The following is a 22,733-nucleotide window of genomic DNA, read 5'->3' on the forward strand; positions in this document are numbered from 1 at the left end:
AATACTTGAGTTCCAGCTCTCAGGGGGCACTAAGCAGTTGTGTATCCTCGGACAAGTCAATCAGTATATCTAGGTCTCAGTTTCATCGCCTATAACTTGAAGCACAGATTGAACCAATGTCTGAAAGGCCACCACGAGCTCTGGCACTGGAACACAATCACCTGCCTGGGACTATGATGAGGTCACTGAAAGTTACACAAGGTACATAGTTTTAAAATGTGACCATCAGAGTTCCCATTGTGGCGCAGCAGAAATGAATCCGACTAGGAACCATGAAGTTGTGGATTCACTCCCCGGCCTCATTCAGTGGGTTAAGGATCCAGCATTGCCATGAGCTGTGGTGTAGGTCGCAGACACGGCTTGGATCTGGCGTTGCTGTGGCTGTGGTGTAGGCCAGCAGCTGTAGCTCCGATTAGACCCCTAGCCTGGGAACCTCCATATGCTGTGGGTGCAGCCCTAAAAGGACAAAAAGACGAAAAGAAAAGAAAAGAAAAGGTGACCGTCAAATACTACACTATCTTGATCTTGGGGACTTTTTTTCCTCACAGAGCTTCTGTTCACTTTGGTGAGTAAGAACTGCTGAGGTATAAAGGAAACAGCCTGGGATTCAGGGTGCCATTACTCTGGCTCCATCAATGATCAGGGTAGCAGCCTGAGCCTTAGCACCTACAGTCCAGGATTCTGAAATTCATTCATATAAAGAATGTAAGCAGTAAGCTCCCACCATATAGCACAGGAAACTACATCTAATCTCTTGGGATACAACATGATGGAAGATAGCATGAGGAAAAGACTGTGTGTGTGTGTGTGTGTGTGTGTGTGTGTGTGTGTGTGTGTGTGTGTGTGTGTGAATGACTGGGTCACTGTGCTGTACAGCAGAAATTGGCAAAACACTGTAAATCAATGACACTTTAACAAATTAAAAAATGCCTCCAGTTGAACAACCATAATTCAAGACCATCCCCAAGCCTTCTGAGAACACCAAGGATGAGTCTGGGAAAGAAAGTTTCTAAAGGTTATCACATGCCTGGAGAGTTGAGACATTCCTCTTTCCTCTTCCTAAGAGGATGCCATTTTGGTTACTGGCGACAGTAACGCGGGCAGCTGGTTCTTTAGAGGCTATAAGGGACCTCTGCTTTACCCAACTCCACTGTCTTGTAAATGTCAAAAAAAAAAACCCAAAAAACCTGTGGATGACAAGTCACAGAAAGGGTGACTTGTCTGTGGCAATGAGCAGAGTGAAGTGGACTGAACCTCTTGGGCTGAAACTCTTTAGCTGGCACTAACTGTTCTGCTCCACCAGCTGTGCTGCTGGCAAGAGTCCCTTAAATATACCGAGAAGTAACCACGTACTTCTCTGTTCAAAGTGTACTTGGAAAACTACAATTCCAGGAAGGCGTTACAGGAAAACCAACAGCAAGTGCTGGAGTCAAATGGTCTAGTTTTGGACCCTGGCCCCATCAATTTCTAGCTGTATAAAAACATGCTACTAATTTGACCCTAAGCTTCTATTTCCTCAGCTATCAAATGGAGATAATAACAACTCATATTTATTGTGTTTTTATAAAGATTAAATTCATGGCTCCAGTTAAATTCTAGGTTTGGCAAACAGTGAGTACCCTACAAATAGTAGCCACTTTTATTAATAATAACTCATCGACCTGAACCTCCAAGCAGAAATAACTGAAGCAGTGCAGGGATTAAAGCCCTGAAAAAAAAATTAAAATAAAGTAAGGGTGAGGCACTCCAGTATTCTCTCTCAGACTGGCCTATCAAAATGGACAATATTTCTATTTCCTCTTGGGGTCCCTATTTATTTATTTATTTATTTATTTATTTTGTCTTTCTGCCATTTCTTGGGCCGCTCCCACGTGGCATATGGAGGTTCCCAGGCTAGGGGTCGAATCGGACCTGTAGCCGCCAGCCTACACCTGAGCCACAGCAACGCGGGATCCGAGCCACGTCTGCAACCTACACCACAGCTCACGGCAACGCCAGATCCTTAACCCACTGAGCAAGGGCAGGGACCGAACCTCCAACCTCATGGTTCCTAGTCGGATTCATTAACCACTGCACCACGACGGGAACTCCCCTTGGGGTCCCTATTTAAATGAAGATATAGACCTTTCGGGGACTTTCAGGGAGATCAGGACAAAATCCAGATTATTATTAGGAAAATTCGATTCCACCTGCTTGGCCCCAAAGCTATAACGCAACCCTGAGAGGTAAGCGCAACAGGGAAAAAATTACCTTCTCCGGCTCTTAGCGTTGGAGATGCGGAGGTGGAGGTGGCCGACCGGCGTGGGGTCGACTGGGTGGACGTCGGTCCGCTCGGATGAAACACGTCTTCCACCCCCGACTGGCCCGCCTGTGCGGGGCCGGCCGCGCCTCCACCCCCAAACAGGTCACTGAGAAGTTCGGAGTTGGTGGGCGGAGCCGCCGGCGAAGAGAAGTTCTTACTCACTGCAGACCCTTCCAGACCCAGAAGGTCCACATCCTCAGGGGGCGGAGGGGCTGCTGGCTCCTGCTGCTTTTTGCTGGGCTTTCTGGCTCCGTGAGCTTTGTCGCCGTTGGCATTGCCATGCGGACTGGACAGCGTCAGAAGTTCATCATCCGACTGCTCACTTTCCTGATTCACTAGGGCAGCATGGTCCTCCTCGCAGAAGGATTTCTCTGATTTCTGATCTAAGGAAGACCAATATGCCAGGACACAGTTAGTGAGAAGCCAAAAACATCTGCCTTTTGTTAGCATCTATGCACATAACTTCAGAAAGAGAGAAGGAGCAGCCTGAAAAAAAAAAAAAAAATCAGTGCTTTTAGACCCTTAGCAATGAAACACGGGAGGTATTTCACCTCACACGGCCACTACCGTCTGTCAAGCATCTGAGAGGCAGTGTAGTGTGGGGTGAACAGCAAGACCTCTAGAAGCAGCCGGAGTTTGAATCCCTTCTCTGCTACTTACTGGCTCCGTCACACAGAGAAAGTTACTTTATTTCTCTGTGCCTTGGTTTTCTCCACAGCGAGATGGGAAAAAAAATCAACAGCACCTAGCTCACATGACTATTGCAAAAATTACATAAGATGATAGATGGAACGTGCTCATATCAACAGTAAGTAGACTTAAGTGGTTTTTCTTTTATTCTTTTTTCTTTCACAGCCGCCCCTGCGGCATTTAGAGGTTCCCAGGCTAGGGGTCAAATCAGAGCCGCATCTGCCAGCCTATGCCACAGCCACAGCAATGCCAGATCCGAGCTGTGTCTGTGACCTACACTGCACATTGAGGCAACACAGGATCCTCATGCCACTGATCGAGGCCAGGAATCGAACTTAAATTGTCACAGAGACAATGTCAGGTTCTTAACCCCCTGAGCTGCAAGGGAATTCTTTTTTTTTTTTTTTTTTTTAATCTTCTTTTTCCCAGCACTACACGAGGTGCTTTGGGAAAAAAACCCATTATTTCCTAGTCCTTTGCTGCCTTCCTTCACTGTCTTTTTCTTCTCCATATGCCCTGCAGCCAAAAGCAAGGCCTTTCTCCCATAGTCTAGAGCAGCAGCAAACTCCACACCTAATAAGGGAATAGAGGAATGGCTCTGCTTAGCCTGGTCCTTACGCCAACCAGGGAGGAGATACTTTCTGCATAAAATGGGCAGCAAGAAAGAGGCCTCATCTGGTCCAGGAGTAGAGAGGCTGGTGAGTGAGTTTCCAGGCCCTCTCAGAGAGAGGTCTTAATATGGAACTTGGTTATTTACTGTCAAGGAGACCCACATTCCAAACCGAATGCAGATCCGCATCCTTCATCCCCAACTCCGAAAGGCAAAAAGCTACAAAGAGCAAAGGTTTCCCCAAGCGTGGCACAAACTCAGTGGGAAAAAAAAATCCGACTGGAAATGATGAGAAAGTATTTAGATTTCATTGATTTCACTCGAGGTTGTTTCACTGCAGACATTCTAACATGTTTGATTAGATGTTTCCGGGGGGGGGGGGGGCTAAGTGATACGCAGTTTATGCACCAATTTGCCTTTCTAACGTGCAAAAAAAAAATCTGCACTCCTAAACCCATCTGGGTCCGTGTGGTTTATCTGAATAAAAAACTGTGCAGTTGTGCCAAAAACCTATTTCTTAGCCTAAAAAGAATGATTTCTAAATTATTCACTAAAACAGCAATGGAAAGTAAAAGTGAAGTTCGATTAAAAGTTATGTGAGGGACTTCCCATTGTGGCACAGAGGAAATGAATCCAACTGGGAACCATGAGGTTGTGGGTTTGATCCCTGGCCTCACTCAGTGGGTGAAGGATCTGGTGCTGCTGTGAGCTGTAGTGTAGGTAGCAGACGTGGCTCAGATCCTGTGTTGCTGTGGCTGTGGCGGAGGCTGGCAGCTGTAGCTCCGATTCAACCTCTAGCCTGGGAACCTCTATATGCCATGAGTACAGCCCTAAAAAGAAAAAAAAAAAAAAGTTACATAAGGAAGAAAGATAGATGAAGGGGAAGCCAAGAGGGGGCTGGGAAATCCAGAATTCACTGGGTTTTCCAATATTCTTAAATGTTTTTGATCCCATTTCTCAGTAGATGATTCTGAAAATAAGTCTATCAATTCAAAGGAATTCCATGAACAATTTTTCTACCAAACACGGAAAACGCCGAGTAGGCAATGGGAACACTGTCTTATGTTTATACAGCAAAGGAGGATCAAGCAAGAGGATTTTAAGCACACCATCACCCCAGCCAGTTTCCTACTCCCTTCTTAGAGGAAGTCCTTACTATGGAAGTCTACAATGAACCTTGCAGTTAACCTCAGCAAACTCTAAAGCAAGGATGGCAAATGGGTACCGATCAGGACACCAGTGCCAGCTACTGATGGGAGCAGTCTGAAGTGTCATGTGGGGAAAGATTCTAAACGCAGCTCCAGGTTTGGCAGAAAAGGATACTGTGTTTGAGCCCTATTGCTGCCACAGCAGTCAAAGCAAGTAGCAGATGTGGCGTAGGCTTGTAGCTACAGCTCCGATTCGACTCTTAGCCTGGGAACTTCCATATGCCATGAGTGCGGCCCTAAAAAGACAAAAAAAAAAAAAATTAAGTAGCAGAGATATGCAGACAAAGTGTTTGCCTTCCCTGCACCAGGGAGAGCTCAGCTCTTCCTTGCTAATGGTTAAAGCCCTGCTGAAGGAGGGGAATGCCAGGTTTTCTATTTTTAGAGTATTTAGTTAATGGCAGGAAATTGAGTCCTTTGTTAATTTCTTTGTGCACCAACAGTGTAAAGGGAGATCCTAGAAAATACCACAATTATTCATAAACCCAGGAAAGCTGTGATCCAAAACACTGCCTAGACAGGAAAGGTTGGGTTAACCTAAAGATGACTCAGTCTAAGAGCATCCATGAAGCTGAAAGTACTTCAGGTGGCGCCAAGGAATAATCATCTTTAGAAAAGAATCATGCAACTTAACCATCAACCATGCAACTTAAAAAAAATGCTTGGAAGTACCTTGCCAACACAGAGTGGAAAAGAAGCCACCCTGCCCAAAATGTCTGGGGTTGTCTGGAGGAATATCTATTGGAGCCTGTCCTGCAAAAGACAAAAGACATCAATGAAACACAGGAAAGAAACAAGTCAATGTTATAAATAACACAGAGGCTTCATCCTGGAAACAAAACCACCAGGTTACTCATACCTCCTAAGACCAGAGTATCTTGGTGCTCCTGGTGAGAAGAGAAGAGGATGCTGGGGTTGACATCTTTCGTGCAGTAATGTTCCCACGGTGGGGTTAAGTCTATCATTTTGTCGTGGGGCTGTAGTTCTACATCCAGAGTCACCTGAAATAGCTGAGGATATTTTTCTGGCACATCACACGCATCCAACTCAGGCCTAAACAGGGATTGAAAAGAATAAGATCAGTGAAAAACAGTGGAATGGGTCCAATGTTCAGCACGGAAATGGTTGTAGGCTGGTTTCTGGGTTAACTCTCAAACTCATTTCTATGGAAAAAGCAACCATTCGCCTGATATGAGACTTTACTTTTCTGAGCCTTGGTTTCCTTATCTAGAGAAAACAGAATAATGCCAACTCCCAGAATTTAGATACTACTGCATGTGAATGTGTTCTAGCCAGCAGGGAGGAGAGATTCAGCAGATGCACCAGCACAGCCAAGGCAGTTGTTAAAATAGTGAAATAGGTCCATAGCCACCACTGTGAGCTCTTGAACTTGCATCTCTCACCTGACCCCAGCAACTCCCACCTAGGACGCCAGCTTCAGCCACTCCCTTGAGTTCCCTAGACTGCAACATAGTGTAGTAGAGCTAATGTCTGGTACACGGGGTGCCCCAGGACCCCACTTCAGTGCTATGGCGGTCATTCTGATGGGTCACTGCTCATATCACATGGCTGACTTCCCTGCCTTCCCTACTGCGGAACACAAAGGGATGTGCAGACGCAAAGCATCTCAGCAGTGAAGCTTTGTTCCCTCTTTGTTCACTCTTGTTCCCTCACATTGTGTTTCACATATTTTACACCTTTCCATAAGAAGTCTGATCCACTTTTGTTTAAGACAAACCACACCCAACTGAAAGTTATATAAAGCGCAACCAGCCTCTGTAAGTTGCTAAACCACTCTTCACAATCCTGGACCACAGGATTTGGGCAGGGGGTGGGGGGGGGTGGCAGTTGGCGGATAGGGAGCTGCAACACAGTACTAATGAGCCTTGGACACTTGACTCCCAATATTCATAGCTGTTTGGATTGAAAAGGGGTTTGGGCCCACGGAGAACTCACTTGGTGAACTTTAAAACTGTTGTGTCCAGTGGAATAAACCCAGTATGAAACTGAAGCTGGAATATCTGAGTGTTGGTCACCTAAAAATAGGAGAGAAGCTCATTACAATCCATCAGTGAAAAGGGAGTCAGACCAAAAGATTTTACTTTGGGGAGTCATACACCCTCAAGTGCTTCCACATCCAAATCTTTGTTTACTATGAATATTAAACAACCTCCTCATCTGGAACTGGTCCAGCTGCATTTCCAGCCTCTCCTCTCCATGAACTCTGCCTTGGCAAGACCTGTCCTCATCTGCTAGTGCCCTATGTTCTTGCGCGTTGCCAAACCTGGACTCATTCCATTCCTTCTGTCCAGAATGCCCCTGCTCCAAGCTGATGAAGTCATCCTTAGAGGCCCACCTTGAACGGTCATAGCCTCTGAGGCCTTTCTGAGGCACTTGCTGGATGAAACGAACTGCTCCCATGATGGCAACTCCTCCTACCTCTACAATGGAAATGGATATTTTACATTTGTGAATTTCCTCTGCTACGCTAGGCTCCTTAAAGGCAGGGATGCAGTCTTATTCTCATCAATCCTCACTCCTAGACAGTGACTGGCACAGAGCATGCACTTTGCAAAAATTTGATAAATTAAAACACAGTGACTTGCTATTAACATAGGGGGCTTATATCTTTTCAAATTAGTGTTTTGATTTTATTCAGATAGATATCCAGGAGTGAAAGTGCAGGATCATAGGACAGTTCTACTTTTAATTCGGGTGGGGCACGGGGTGGGGGAGTGGGGGTGGGGGGTGGACACCATATCAGTGTAGCAATTTGCATTCCCACCGATAGTGTAGTAGGGTTGCCTTTTTTCCACATCCTTACCAACACCTGTTATTTCTTGTTTTTTTGACAAAAGCCATTCTGACAGGCGTGAGGTGATTTCTCATTGTGGGGGTTTTGTTTTTGTATCTTTAATTTTTTTGGCCGCACCCATGGCATGTGCAAGTTCCCAAGCCATGAATCAAATCCGAGCCACAGCTGCAACCTACACCACAGCTGCAGCAATGCTGGATCTTAACCCACTGTGCCAGGCCGGGGATGGAACCCCAGTGCCTCCATAGAGACAAGCCAGACGATTATCCCACTGCTCCACAGCAGGAACGCCCTCACTGTGGTTCTGATTTGCATTTCCTGATGATTAGTGATGTTGAGCATCTTTTCATGTGTCTGCTAACTATCTATATTTTCTTTGGAAAAAAAATGCCTCTTTAGGTCTTCTGCCCATTTTTAAATTGGGTTGTTTGGTTTTTTGATATTGAATTCATAGCAGCATCATTCACAACAGCCAAGATATGGAAGCAACTTAATTGCCCAGATGAATGGATAAGGAAGATATGATATATATGTGTGTGTGTGTGTGTGTGTGTGTGTGTGTGTGTATACACATATATATGAATATGAATATCATCCAGCAATAAAAAGAATGCAATCTTGCCATTTGCAACACCAAAGATGGACTTATGCTTAGTGAAATAAGTCAGATAAAGATAAATATTGTCTGTTTTCACTTACATGTGGAATATAAAAAACAAAACAAATGAACAAATATAACAAAACAGAAACAGACTCATAGGTACAGGGAACAAACTAGTTTCCACAGGTGAGAGGGGTGAAATAGGTGAATGGGAATTAAGAGGTAATTATATAAAATTACCTCTGCCAATTATAAAATAAGTTAACAAAGATATAAAGTACAGCACAGGGAATATAGCCAATATTTATAAACTGTGAAATGCTACATAATCTGTAAAAATAACAAATCGCTATTTTGTACATTCAAAACTAATATAACATCTTAAATCAACTGTACTTTGATAAACTTTTTTAATGCAAATACTTGTAGCATTATTTGTACTATCCGAACAGTGGCAATAACTCAAATGTCCGTCAACTGATGAAGAGATTAAGAAAAGATGTATAACCATACAATGGAATATTATCTAGTCATATAAAGAAGTACTGATATATGCTACCACATGTTTGAACCTCAACATATTAAGCCAAGTGAAAGAAGCCAGTCACAAAAGACCACATATTATATGATTCCATTTATATGAAATGTCCAAAACAGGCAAATTCACACAGACAGAAAGGAGATTCCTAGTTGCCCAGGGGATGGAGGAGGAATGGAAAGCAGCTGCTAATAGGGTAGAGTTTCTTTAGTAGGTAATGAAAATGTTTGGGAATTAGGTGGCAGTGCTGTACCTAATTGAAAATACTGTAACTTTCTGAAAATATTAAAAACAACCACGTCGTACACTTCAAAAAGGTGAATTTTATGTTATGTGAATTTTATCTCAATTTAAAAATTAAAAAAATATAATTATCTCATCCCATATCCTTAATAGAAATATTTCCTCTCATATGGTAGTTCTATTTTTAGTTTTTTGAGGAATCTCCATACTGTTTTCCACAGTGGTTGCACCAGTTTACATTCCCACCAACAGTGTAAGAGGGTTCCCTTTTCTCCACACCCTTGCCAGCATTTACTGTTTGTAGACTTTTTGATAATGGCCATCCTGACTGGTATAAGGTGGTACCTCAGAGTAGTTTTGATCTCAAATAATTAGCAATTTTGAGCATCTTTGCATGGTTTTTTTTTTTTTTTTTTTTTGGCCATCTGTATGTCTTCTTTAGAGAAATGTCTATTTAGATAGTCTTTCCATTTTTTGATTGAGTTTTTTTTGATATGGAGCTGCAGGAGATGTTTGTATATTTTGGAAATTCATCCCTTGTACTCCTGGGCATCTATTCAAAGAAAACCGTAATTCAAAAAGATACAAGCACCCCATGTTCACTGCAGGACTATTTACAATAGCCAAGACATGGAAGCAACCTAAATGTTCATCAAGAGAGGAACAGATAAAGAAGATGTGGTACTTATATACAATGGAATATTAATCAACCATAAAAAGATGAAATCATGCCATTTGCAGCAACACGGATGGACCTAGAGATGCTCATGTTAAGTGCAGTTAGTCAGACAATGAAAGACAAACATCATATATCACTTATATGTGGAATCTTTAAAAAGGATACAAATGAACTTATTTGTAGAGCAGAAACTGATTCACAGACTTTGAAAACCTTAAGGTTGCCAAGTGGTTGGGGGAGGGATGGCTGGGAGGTTGGGATTGGCATGTGCACACGAGGTATATGGAATGACTGGCCAGTGGGAACCTGCTGTGTAGCACAGAGAACTCTACCCAGTATCCTGTGATCATCTATGTGGGACAAGAATCGGAAAGAGAATGCATGTGTGCACATGTATAACTGAATCACTTCGCTGTACAGCAGAAATGATCACAACACTCTAAGTCAACTCTACTTCAATGAAACTTTAAAACTGAAAAAAAAAAATCTCTCTTCTCACACAGGTCCAAATGGCACACTATTAAAAAGGCACGGTTTTCTAAAGACCAAGCTTTGTTCTTTAGTTGTATGGCTGCTAATCTTCTGGCAAAATCATCCGAGGAAGGCAAAGCCTCTGAGTCTTAGGTTCCTCCCCTATAAAATGCTTTTTCAGATTCTAAAACAGAAGTCACTCAAGCCCAAAGCGATGTAAAGAAAAGACTCTGAAATACTCCTATTAAAGGATCAGCTTCGCTTATGTCATGACTCTTTCTGAAACCGTACCTTAGCCTGCAGCCGGCTTCCAATGGTTGACCTCAAGTGATACATGGAAACAACCACATCTCCTTGCACAGTGATGCTCAAGGGAATAAAGATTTTCCCATCTTGGACACGGTATTCTCTTTAAACAGAGACAAAAACAGATACTGAAAGTCTGATTTAGCACAATAACACAGGTAAACAGGTGCAGTCCTCTGTGGCTCTAGCCAAGGCACCTATCTGCCCAGGTCTGACCCAGGAACCATTTCCATCTTAAACAAAGTCACGAGCACAGCCAGTGCCGCTGGGTGCAAACTCATTCTGTCTCAGGATGCCCCTGGGCTTATTAGGCCAGCTCCTCCCTCTCCATCCTATCCCGAATTCCAGTTAAATCAACTGCCCATCTGCAGGAATCATTTTTCTTAAATGCATGTAGTCCTGATGTACTTGCCTTTTCCTAACTTTTAATTTATAGTGAAATCAGCAAGAGAACAAAAAAATCCTGCCAAGATCAGTATAGAAACAGCAATGAAATGCTCTGTGTGGGTCTTAGATACCAATCCTGAAATTCAATCTATTCCAAACTAATTTCATTTTCTGTTATCACCCACTCCCTTCTCTCCACACCCCCTACCACCCCACTGGCACCTGCTTTATTATAGATTCTATCACTTCTTTAATTAAATCACCATCTACCTAGCTGCTCACCTAGAAACCTCACTTATTCCTAATTCTCCCATTACCCTCACCAGTTCTCATCAAGGGCATCTCCTTCTTAAATGTCCAGTCTTCCACCCCACACCACTGTCTGAACCTTCAATACAGCTCATATTAGTCCTTTAGTTGATCTCACCATTTGAAGTGGGGGCTATGGCATCCCTTCATTTAATTGTGCTTTTCTATGATTAACACCCATGTTGAGGTTTTTGTTTTGTTTTGTTTTGCTTTGTTTTTTTATATCAGCCATTTCACAGGATGTAGTCCTCAAAGGCAGAACAGGATCCAAGTTAAACAGGAACTGAACAGTTCACAAGAGTAAGTGAAAAAAAACGTATCATGACTTACTTCATTCGTTCAAAATCGGCACAGGTTGTATATATTTTGGTTTCTCCAATCAGTACATCACAGTAAGGGCGACATCCATTTCTCTGTTTGTTGAAGAAAGGAACTGGACTGACAGTGATCGACTTAATTGTGAGAGGCTTGAAGTGCGGACGGTAAGGTTTGTCCGCCAGAAGGTCACACATGTAGCCCAGGTACCTAAAACAGAAGACGGACATTCTCTTGGTGTTGACACACTAGAAGAAATAAGCCATCAATTTGATATCAAGTTTGTTCTCATATATTATTAACCTACCATGAAAAATTTACTGTGTTAACTTCTCTAGCATTAACTGGCAAAAGAGAAAGCTGCCAATAATTTAAGAAAGCTTTTATCTAGTGACACTGTTGCACTTACCACCCCCACCCCACCCCCCCGCCAAGAGCTAATAAAGAGGTGTTTATTAAATGGAAAAGCTTATGGGAGGTTTATACTAGTTCAATATTTTAACATCTATTTCTATTTGATCTAGCAGATTAAATTTACGTTAACTGGCTTTGGAGAAAAAAAATCAGAATTTATCATCACAATCCTTTCTTAACCCAAAAGGAAATAAGGAGATGCAATTTAAATAAGAGAAAGAAGAAACCTGGACTAAAGAGAAGATATTACGCCAATTATCTTAAAAAGTTTATTTTTTCCTTTTTTAAGATACACGATGCCTAGTAGATGCAAACTATTGCATTTGAAGTGGATAAGCAATGAGGTCCTGCTGCGTAGCACAGGGAGCTATAGCCAATCACTTGTGATGGAATATGATGGAAAACATTATGAGAAAAAGAATGTATATATGTACGTGTGTGTGTGTGTGTGTGTGTGTGTGTGTGTGTGTGTGTAACTGGGTCATTTTGCTGTACAGCAGTAATTGACAGAACATTGTAAATCAACTATAATAAAAAATCATTTTTTAAAGATACATGATACCAATTAGACCACATCTGCACCTACCCTGAATCTAGGTACTTTACCTCCTGTGGGATGGCGAAAGTCCGATTCCTGGTCGCTTTGCGTAGAGCAGTCGAACAGCTGGGCCAGGAGTAGAGTACAGATTACAGAAAATGAACATAGCACCAACCAGAATTGATGATGCTGCCCGTCCATCCTATCAAAGAAAATGTATAAACGTGTCATAAACAAGGACCAGTCAGCCACTCGACACTGAGAAGGCTGTCCTTGCAATTAAAAAAGAAGATTAAGGGCAGGGAGTGGGGAGGCTGGTGTGAAGGAGAGACATCTTCATAACTGGAGGTGCTGTGAATTCAAAACTGTTCATTGGAAAACCATAATCTGTCCCAGCTATTCAAATCCCAAAGCAGCAAGGGAAGACTGACTCTCTACTAACTTAAGAAGCCCAGCAGTATAAATTTGATTTGTACATGTTTACTAAAAAACAATCTAGTAACTAACAGTTGAGATCTCGGGAATTCTGGTTGAGGTCTCCGAAATTCCATCATGGCTCGGCAGAAACGAATCTGACTAGTATCCATGAGGGCACAGGTTCAATCCCTGGCCCTACTCAGTGGCTTAAGGATCCAGCATTGCTGTGAGCTGCGGTGTGGGTTGCAGACATAGCTCAGATCTGGCGTTGCTGTGGCTGTGGTATAGGCTGGCAGCTAAAGCTCCAATTCAACTCCTAGCCTGGGAATTTCCATAGGCCGCGGATACAGCCTGAAAAACAAAGAAAAAAAAATTTAAAGAAAACACAAACAGTTGAGAGCTCTAGGTTTAGGGCAAAGGTAAAGAGTTCAGGAGTTCCCAATGTGGCTCAGTGGGTTAAGAACCTGACATAGTGTCTGTGAGGATGCAGGTTCAATCCCTGGCCTCACTCAGTGGGTTAAGGATCTGGCATTGCCACAAGCTGTGGCGTAGGTTGCAGATGCGGCTCAGATCTGATGTTACTGTGGCTGTGGTAGAGCCCTGCAGCTGCAGCTCCAGCTCCTATTCAACCCCTGGCCCAGGAATTTTCACATACCACAGGTGTGGCCATAAAAAGAAAAAAAAAGGCAAAGAGTTCTCAAGTTAGGCAAAGAGTGAAATATGCTGTGTGTATATTTTACCCAAAGAATGCTCCTAGATTGATATAAAATAAAGAAGCCTCACCTGACTCAACCACATTCAATAAAGAAATACATGCAATACCATTCCTGGGAATTTGGGGTTAATAGATGCAAACTATTGCCTTTGGAATGGATAAGCAATGGGATCCTGCTGTATAGCACTGGGAACTACGTCTGGTCACTTGTGATGGAGCATGATAATGTGAGAAAAAAGAATGTATCCATTGTATGTGTGACTGGGTCACCTTGCTGTGCAGTAGAAAATTGACAGAACACTGTAAATCAGCTATGATGGAAAAAATAAAAATCATTATTAAAACAAAAAAACACACATACACAAAAACCATTCCTAACCAATGATGAGCCAACTTCTAAAATATTTTATTTTTGGCCATGCCTGTGGCATGCAGAGGTTCCAGGGCCAGGGATCAATCTTGCACCATAGGAGCGACCTGAGCTACAGCAGTGATGATGCTGGAGCCTTAACCCACTGAGCCACCAGGGAACTCCCTAGAATACTGTAAGTGACAGGGAGCTTCCTGCTACTTGAAGGAGCCCAGCCCCATTCACAAAGTTCTTTCTTATACCCATGTTGAGTGGCCGTCTATCCTACTCAACGATCCTCATTCTTCCGTCTATCGGCACAAAGAGTAAACCTAGTCCCTTCTCCCCGGGACAACCTGTCACATAGTTGAAATACTCTCCCCTTCCATCAACTTTGCTGTTTTTCAAATTGAAAACACATCTGATCTGTGCTGGTTAATTTTATGTGTCCACTTGATTGGGCTAAGAGATGCCCAGAAAACTGTAAACCATTATTTCTGGGAGGGTGTTTTTGGAAGAGATTAGCATTTGAATCAGCAGCCTGAGGAAAGAAAGCCAACCTGTTGAAGCCCAAACAGAACAAAAAGGCCAATAAGGGGCACATTCTCTTTGTCTTCTTAAGATGGGACCTCCATCCTCTCCTGTCTTTGGACGTCAGAGCTCTTGGCCTTGATGCCTACACCAGCAGCCTCTTGGTTCTCAGGCCTTCAGACATGGACAAAATATTACCACTGGCTTTCCTGGTTCTCCATCTTGCAGGAGGCAGAATGAGGGATTTCTAAGCCTCTGGAATCACTTGAGCCAATTCCTATAAGAAATCACCTCCTATATACATATGTCTCTACACCTACCCTATTTGCTCTGTTTCTCTAGAGAACCCTAAAACTCAATCTCTTCAATTATTCCTCATCTGATGTTTCATTTTCAGAGACATCATCATGTGGTGCACTTCCTCTGAACAGACTTGTTTTACGACAGTAGCTTAAATGTGCTGCCCAGATGGGACATGTAAGATATAAGATGTGTTCTGAAAAAAAACTAGAGGGGAAATATCATCGTCCTTAATGTGGTCAGAACACTATGCTTTTATTAACATATCTCCAGGCCAAACTAGTTTAAATGCAATCTAAACCACACCATCAGCTCTTATTGATCTTTCTATCCACTTAAACTGTTAGTTCTTTGTTTTGTTTTTGTTTTTGGGCTGCACGTGTGGCGTATGGAAGTTTCCAGGCCAGGGGTCCACTTGGAGCTGCAGCTGCCAGCCTACACCACAGCCACAGCAACGCCAGATCCAAGCCATGTCTGCAACCTACACAGAGCTCACAGCAATGCCAGGTACTTAACCCACTGAGAGAGGCCAGGGATAGAACCCACATCCTCATGGATACTAGTTGGGTTCATTACCGCTGAGCCCAATGAAACTCCTAAACTGTTAGTTCTTATTCAGATGATGTGTTAACAGACAAATATACTTCATCTTTTAGAAGCAGAATTCAGGACTCTACATTTATCTTGTATTCAATTTCATTGGTGGTTTCTAGGAAATGACCAACCCGCAAACATGTTTAAAATCAAGATTCACTATGTGACCCTCCCAGTCTGAGAAAGCTGCTAACTTTGATCTTCACATTTTCATCAAAGTTGTTAATTAAAGGGGCAACCAAAAGCAATCTTTTCCTGGGAGGATGCTGATCCATTAATCACTTATTTTTGGAAGCAATATTCAGCCAAAATTTGATTAAATATATTACAAACTGGCTCAAATTTCTCCATCTTAATTATCAGAAATTGGGAAATATCTGCCAGGAATCCAATAACTCTCTCTACTAATCTATTAGTCATGTTCTAAAAGTTCAGTTGGTTTGATCTAGGTGTTCATAATGAACTGATGTGGATTCCTTTTTTCTAAGAGTTTAAAATCATCTGTGCAAAAATTGTATTAGAATTTCCCTTTGAATTGCCATCAGCCTGTAACTTTCTGGGATAAATCTCCACCAGAAGAAATTCTCCTTCTTCTGGGGAAAATTCCTCTCCTTGCTTATCTGGCATCTTCTTCCTGTTTCCTTATATGACATAAGGAACCCATAATCACTTTTCCGTGCTTTTAGCATTCTGCCACATAATTTAAGCCTAGAGAGTGGATTATTTTTAAGTACTGTGACACTCTTTTACCATCTCACTACCTCTCAGCTTGGTCTTAATTTCATTGTCACTCCCTTTCTATTGACATTTGATCCCCCAGTGAAGGAGCAAAGTACAGGATTTAAGCCTCAAGCTTTGCTGTTGTCTTTATTCCAAAGACACTTTTTTAAAAAAGACATTTTTCTCAATCTTAATTCTTTTTTAGAATTTAGCCTTTCAACACTTTTTTTTTTCCCTTTTCTTTTCTTTTTTTTTTTTTTTAAAGGGCAGCACCCAGAGCATATGGAACTTTCCAGGCTAGAGGTAGAATCGGAGCTACAGCTGCCAGCCTATACCACTTCCACAGCAATGCCACATCCAAGCCTCATCTGCAACCTATACCACAGCTCACGGCAACACCAGATCCTTAACCCACTGAGCAAGGCCAGGGATCAACCCAATGTCTTCATGGATACTAGTCAGGTTCATTACTGCTGAGCCACGATGGGAACTCCTCAACACTCTTAACAGGTTTCGTGGCTCTTGGATATGTATTCCTTACTTTTTTCTGTCATACAGCTCTTTTTTAAAGTTGCATTAGTTTTTTGAAATTAAAAGATGAATATATGCTGTATTTTTCATAAAGCAGCAGTATATATAGGATAAAAATAAAACCTCCTACCTCCAGCTACAATTCCATTTCCAAAGACTTGGTGCAAACTTCCAACTCATGCATGTTCTTTCTCAGCAAGCCCAGAGAGGAGGTTATAATGTCTTAACCCTTTGTCTGCCTCTCCTTTTTTCTTCTTCATTGAGTTTTTATTTGCTGTGATTGTAGCATTAGAAATGGGAGTCTCTGGTCTCTCTTAAGCCATCTTCCCTTACAAAGACTTTTAGGAAGTTCTTGCGTGAAGAGAAAAATCACCCAAGTGCCTAAAGGCTGCTTAGTCTCTAAAAATAATCCATCCTATTATACAGTCTGTCTGCCTCCGAAAGGAAAGCCTTTTGGCCTTTCATATTAAACTTCGACAAATACCAAGTGTTTTTCCTTTATTGCAAGAGTGTGGGGATGTGAAATGGAAAGAAGAAAAAAATGTTCCGCTTTCATCCCTCTTTTAGCCAACTGGCTCTCAAGAAAGCGGGGGGAAATCAGCAGCAAAGACTATAGCAAAAAATACACACTAACATTTACAGAAGTAATAAATAGCTCTAATATTTATGCTCCACTTCCATTCCTATATTTATTTGTTCATGTATTCAATCACTTATTTAAATCTTTCATATCTGGGATATAAAGGTAAAAAGGCATGGTTCTTGCCCCCAGGATACTCATAGTTTTTTGGGAAAATAGACACGTCCCCGGATTATGATGATGAGGTATATTAAATGCCACCAAAGACATTTAGCTAGACAGAGGGAATGATCATACTCTGAAAACACTTGAAAAAGTTAGAAAGATTTTTCCTAAAGTTGATTTTTAAATAACAGGCAAGAGGCCTCCAGAGGAAGGGTTGGGGAAAGGGACTCTAGGAAGTCAGTGGTCAGAAAAATCATCAGTCCCACCGCGCAATGCTGGAAAACACAGTCAATCTATGTGACTACTTATAAGGCATAGATGCCTTTTCATTTTTATTCAAACACAAAGGGAAGGAAAAAATATGCCCATGTGTTTACGTCAATTCTACTCATCCAAAGCTCAATGGCATTGTTGCCTGGGCACCCACAGCTCTTGTTTCTACCTCTTTTATGACAGCTAATACATTCCAGAGCCCTGTATTATGTGGGTTGTATAGAGTGCTGCCTCTCCCTTGTAGTCAAGCTTTAAGGCAAGAATAATTAAGTTTTCCCCTCATTTTTATATCTCTCACCTAATCCCTAAGTAAAGTCTTGATAAATGCTTATTCAACTTAAGCATTATGTGCCCACCAGTCTATGAAAGGTCATTTGTGACAAATGACAGCCACAACCGCTGCAACCAAAGGTTACTCACCAAGCAGTGGACAACACAGACGTTTTTGGGATTCTGTAGTAGCCAGTTATACATATTCCGACACACAGCAAAGAGGTTGTGCAGACTGGGGGCCTGCCTGATGGGCCAGCTGCATTCTGAGACCTAAAGGAACACAGCAGAAGGAAGTTAATTCCCCTTGTGACTTCCTCTGCACGAGCAGGTATCATACCAAACAACTTCTGTTACTGATACTACATTCCCCTCCAAGAGAGCCAGGAAGAGTTGGGAACAGGGTTCAAACACCAAGGAAGAAGTGTTTAATCCAGTACTTTTTAAAAACTCAATGAATTTTATTACATGTATAGTTGTACAATGATCATCACAACCCAGTTTTGTAGCATTTCCGTCCCAAACCCTCCAGCCCATCCTCCCCACCCCCCAATCAGTCTCCTTTGGAAGCCTTAAGTTTTTCAAACTCTGTCAGTCAGTATCTGTTTTTCAAAGTTCACTGTATCCTTTTTTTAGATTCCACATTTAAGTGATAGCATATGACGTTGGTGTCTCACTGTCTAATTTCACTTAGCATGATAATTTCTAGGCCCATCCATGTTGCTACAAATGCCATTATTTCTTTCCTTTCTATGGCTGAGTAACATTCCACTGTGTATATGGAATCCAGGTTTCTTTTCAATTAAAAATTATTTTTCACTAAATGTGTGAAAACACATTTTTGAAAGACGCTTTAAATTAAGCTAGATAATTAAACTACATACTTGGATTTTCAAAAATTCAGCCAGGTTACGCTGAGTTTAATTTCTACTTAGTATAAAATGTTATGACCTGCCCACTAGATGCTTCATTATAGGGTTATATTATAAACCCTGCACTATCCCTAATTTTATCCCAGCTGATAAAAGTGAAGACATGAAAAGTACTGCTGAGTGAGTCAAAGATATGCTTTTCCAGGAGTCTTTATTTCTTTCTCTTTTAATTAAGGAATACACAACTGCATGGGGGCAACCTTCAGCATTTTCATTCATCTAACATATGTGTTCATATTAATACATTATAGGACATCATCTATGTTCCCAGAATTTTGCTAGGATCTGAGCTGTACAACTATCATATAAGACAGGTACTAATACGATCCCCATTTTGCAGATGAGAAAACTGACTCTTTGAAGTTGTCTAAAATCACACTGCTGGTCAGTACCAGCATTGCAACCCCTGTCTTCTGAATATAAGTCTCTCTGCTCCAAGAGTATGCCAATTAAGATTATTATTTGTCCACAAATAACAAATGCTGGAGAGGGTGTGGAGAAAAGCGAACCCTCCTGCACTGTTGGTGAGAATGTCAATTGGTACAACCACTATGGAAAACAGTATGGAGGTACCTCAGAAAACTATACATAGAATTACCATATGACCCAGCTAGCCCACTCTTTGTCATATATCCAGACAAAACGTTCCTTGATAAAGACACACGCACCCACATGTTCATTGTAGCACTAGTCACAAGAGCCAAGATATGGAGACAACCTAAATGTCCATCAGCAGATGAATGGATTAAGAAGATGTGGTATATATATGCAATGGAATATGACAGCCATAAAAAAGAACAAAATAATGCCATTTGCAGCAACATGGATGGAACCAGAGACTCTCATACTAAATGAAGTAAGTCAGAAAGAGAAAGACAAATACCATATGATATCACTTACATCTGGACTCTAACATATGGCACAAATGAACCTTTCCAAAGAAGTGAAAATCATGGACTTGGAGAACAGATTTGTGGTTGCCAAGGGAGAGGGGGAAGGAGTGGGATGGACTAGGAATTTGGGGTTAACAGATGCAAACTATTGCCTTTGGAATGGACAAGCAATGAGATCCTGCTGTATAGCACTGGGAACTATATCTAGTCACTTATGATGGAGCATAATGTGAGAAAGAGAATGTATACATGTATGTGTGACTGGGTCACCTTGCTGTATAGTAGAAAATTGACAGAACACTGTAAACCAGCCATAACGGAAAAAATAAAAATTATTTTAAAAAGATTATCATTTGTCTCAAAATATCATTGAGGATGAGCCTCAATTAGATATTTCCTAATTTAACAATAAGGAGAAATTTAGATTTATGCAAACTTCATGACTTCTCTAAGCATTTCTCCATAAAATGTTGTGAATGAACCCACCTAGCTCACAGGGTTGTAGCCATTACATAAGAATGTATTTCAGGGAGTTCCCGTTACGGCGCAGCAGAAACAAATCCAACTAGTATCCATGAGAATGTGGGTTCGATCCCTGGCCTCGCTCAGTGGGTTGGGGATCCTGTGCTGCCATGTGCTGCCAGTGTAGGTCGCAGACTCAGCTCAGATCCCATTTTGCTGGGGTATAAGCCAGCAGCTATAGCTCTGATTGGACCCCTAGCCTGGGAACTTCCATATGCCACAGGTCCAGCCCTAAAGAGCAAAAAAAAACAAAAATGAAAACAAAAAAACCCAAGAATGTATTTTAGGGACTTAGCTGCTTAGCTTAGTATCTGACATACACAGAGTGATCAATCAATATTGGCTATCATTACTACTATTATTTTATCAGGTGACTGTTGAAAGCCTTAAGGTCAGATAGAAGTAGCTATGTTTGGAAAAATGAATGTAACTCTATATGGCAATGGTGTAGACGGAAGGGTCAGATCATACTAGGCCTTGTTAAGAACGGAGAGAAGTATTTAAGGAGAGTGACTGCCAGAGTGCATTTTCCAAAGACCTATCAGGTCCAGTATGGAGAATGGATGTGGATGATAGAAGATGAAGGTCAGAGAGAAGAGTCAGGTGGCTACTGAGGAATCTAGGTAAGAAAGGACCGTAGCTTAGGCTAGAGGAGTAGCGATGGGACTCATGAAGACTTGAGAGATTCAAGAAACAGAGAGGAAGTAGAAGACTTGAACACAAGACTCGGTGATCTCTGGGGGACAAGTGTAGGGGTATGCTTAAGAAAGAGATGGGAGGAGTTCCCACTGTGGCTCAGCAGTAACGAACCCAACTAGTATCCATGAGGATGCGGGCTGGATCCCTGGCCTCGGTCAGTGGGTTAAGGATCTGGCATTGCCATGAGCTGTGGTGTTGGTCACAGACACAACTCAGATCTGGCGTTGCTGTGGCTATGGTGTAGGCCCGAGGCTACAGCCCCGATTCGAACCCTAGCCTTGGAATTTCCATATGCTGTAGATGCAGCGCTAAAAAGACAAAAAAAACAAAAACAAAAAAGAGAGAGAGAGAAGAGGAGGAGTCAAGGATGACTCCCAAGTTTCAGGCTTGAATGGCTGGACAAAAGGATGGCAGGTCCCACTGACGGATGTAGGGAATTCTGGAGAAAAAAACAGGTTTTGTATGGATGGTGTCATCAGAAAATGCTCTAGAACACCAACACCACTGGCCTAAGAAAACCCAAAAGTCACAATGGTTTTTTTTCCATTTAATAGTGGGTAAAGAGAGGCACTGACAATCTGTATGGTTCACTCCTTTCTAGTAACCAGATAATAATTCATCAAAATATAAATGAGCTGTGGCTGTGGTGTAGGCTGGGAGCTGCAGCTCCAATTTGACCCCTAGCCTGGGAACTTCCACATGCCATGGTGCGGCCCCAAACACCCCCTGCCTCAACCAAAAAAAATATAAATGGGGAATTATCTGTGGTCTCTGTAGAGCTGACATCTGAAAGTAAACAAATGGAGTGTCTCTCTCTCTTTGTGGTTGCCAAATGGGAGAATGAGGCTCCCATTCTTTTTTGGTTAGTTGGTAACTTTTTTCCTACAAATCGATTGTGGGTAGTATCAGGGGACATTCCAGGTTACTAATTTTTCCAGACCTATGAGAATGACAAGGTATAGTTTGTTAAACAAAGTAGCTGAAATGCCTACCAAAGCCAGCAAACAATCCAGGGTGATCCAGTATTGGGCCTCTGTTGATTTAAACTCCAAAACTGTGCTCCTTTCATCCAACAGGATTTAGGGCTGTTTCTGACCCATTCTTTACCCTCAAGTAGATTCCCCCTTGATGTGTTCTCAAAGAATGGAAATAATCTATTGATTAAAAATAGAGTAACTACGAAGATACATTTTGCCAATCAGGAGAATTGCAAAACATACATTTATACAAGCTGTTTCCTGCCTTTGATGTTCTTTCTTCCCTTGGTAAATTTCTCCCATGCACCAAATCCCAAGTTCACGTGTTTCTTGTCTCTGACAGTTTCTCTAACACCCACAGGTAGAAATGCCTAGTCAACTTAGTCATCTTTGTCCATTTTCCTCTATTATAGCTTTTATCAGTAGAGCAGCATGGTTAAACCCACAGGTTGGATTTTCACCTCAGCTTTACCACTTACTACCTGATTAATTCTGGACAAGTTACTAACCTCTCCAAGCCTCAATTCCCTGTGAGTAAAGTATAGACAGCCATTACGAGGTAGGAAATAGGCGTTCCCGTCATGGCGCAGCGGAAACTAATCCGACTAGGAACCACGAGGTTGCAGGTTTGATCCCTGGCCTTGCTCCATGGGCTAAGGATCCGGCGTTGCCGTGAGCTGTGGTGTAGGTCACAGATGTGGCTTGGATCCCACACTGCTGTGACTGTGGTGTAGACTGGCGGCTACAGCTGTGATTAAACCCCTAGCCTGGGAATTCCATACGCTGCGGGTGCGGCCCTAAAAAGACACAAAGGACAAAAAAAAAAAACCCAAAAACCAAAA

The 22,733-nt window shown here is 42.1% G+C and overlaps 1 protein-coding gene across 13 annotated transcripts in view; it reads right to left on the minus strand.

Annotated features, from left to right (window-relative positions):
• DNAJC6 (DnaJ heat shock protein family (Hsp40) member C6) overlaps positions 1 to 22,733 on the minus strand; it is a 170,652-nt gene that overhangs the window by 25,358 nt on the left and 122,561 nt on the right. For all 13 annotated transcript variants that reach the window (XR_014805021.1, XR_014805022.1, XM_021093584.2 and 10 more), the window contains 8 exon segments: positions 18,019 to 18,141; positions 12,492 to 12,625; positions 11,487 to 11,681; positions 10,446 to 10,563; positions 6,764 to 6,843; positions 5,667 to 5,860; positions 5,480 to 5,560; positions 2,251 to 2,685 (listed from right to left, as the gene is read on the minus strand). Coding sequence is in view for 11 of the 13 variants with exons in the window: in XM_021093584.2 (XP_020949243.2) it covers positions 2,251 to 2,685; positions 5,480 to 5,560; positions 5,667 to 5,860; positions 6,764 to 6,843; positions 10,446 to 10,563; positions 11,487 to 11,681; positions 12,492 to 12,625; positions 18,019 to 18,141 (1,360 nt within the window). In the remaining 2 variants the exon portion in view is untranslated.

The sequence above is a fragment of the Sus scrofa genome, chromosome 6, assembly GCF_054392235.1.
Source record: "Sus scrofa isolate SSC_HxYL_T2T_F1_AM1 chromosome 6, Sscrofa_HxYL_maternal_Yorkshire_Landrace_v2.0, whole genome shotgun sequence".
In the NCBI taxonomy this organism is placed as follows: Eukaryota; Metazoa; Chordata; class Mammalia; order Artiodactyla; family Suidae; genus Sus; species Sus scrofa.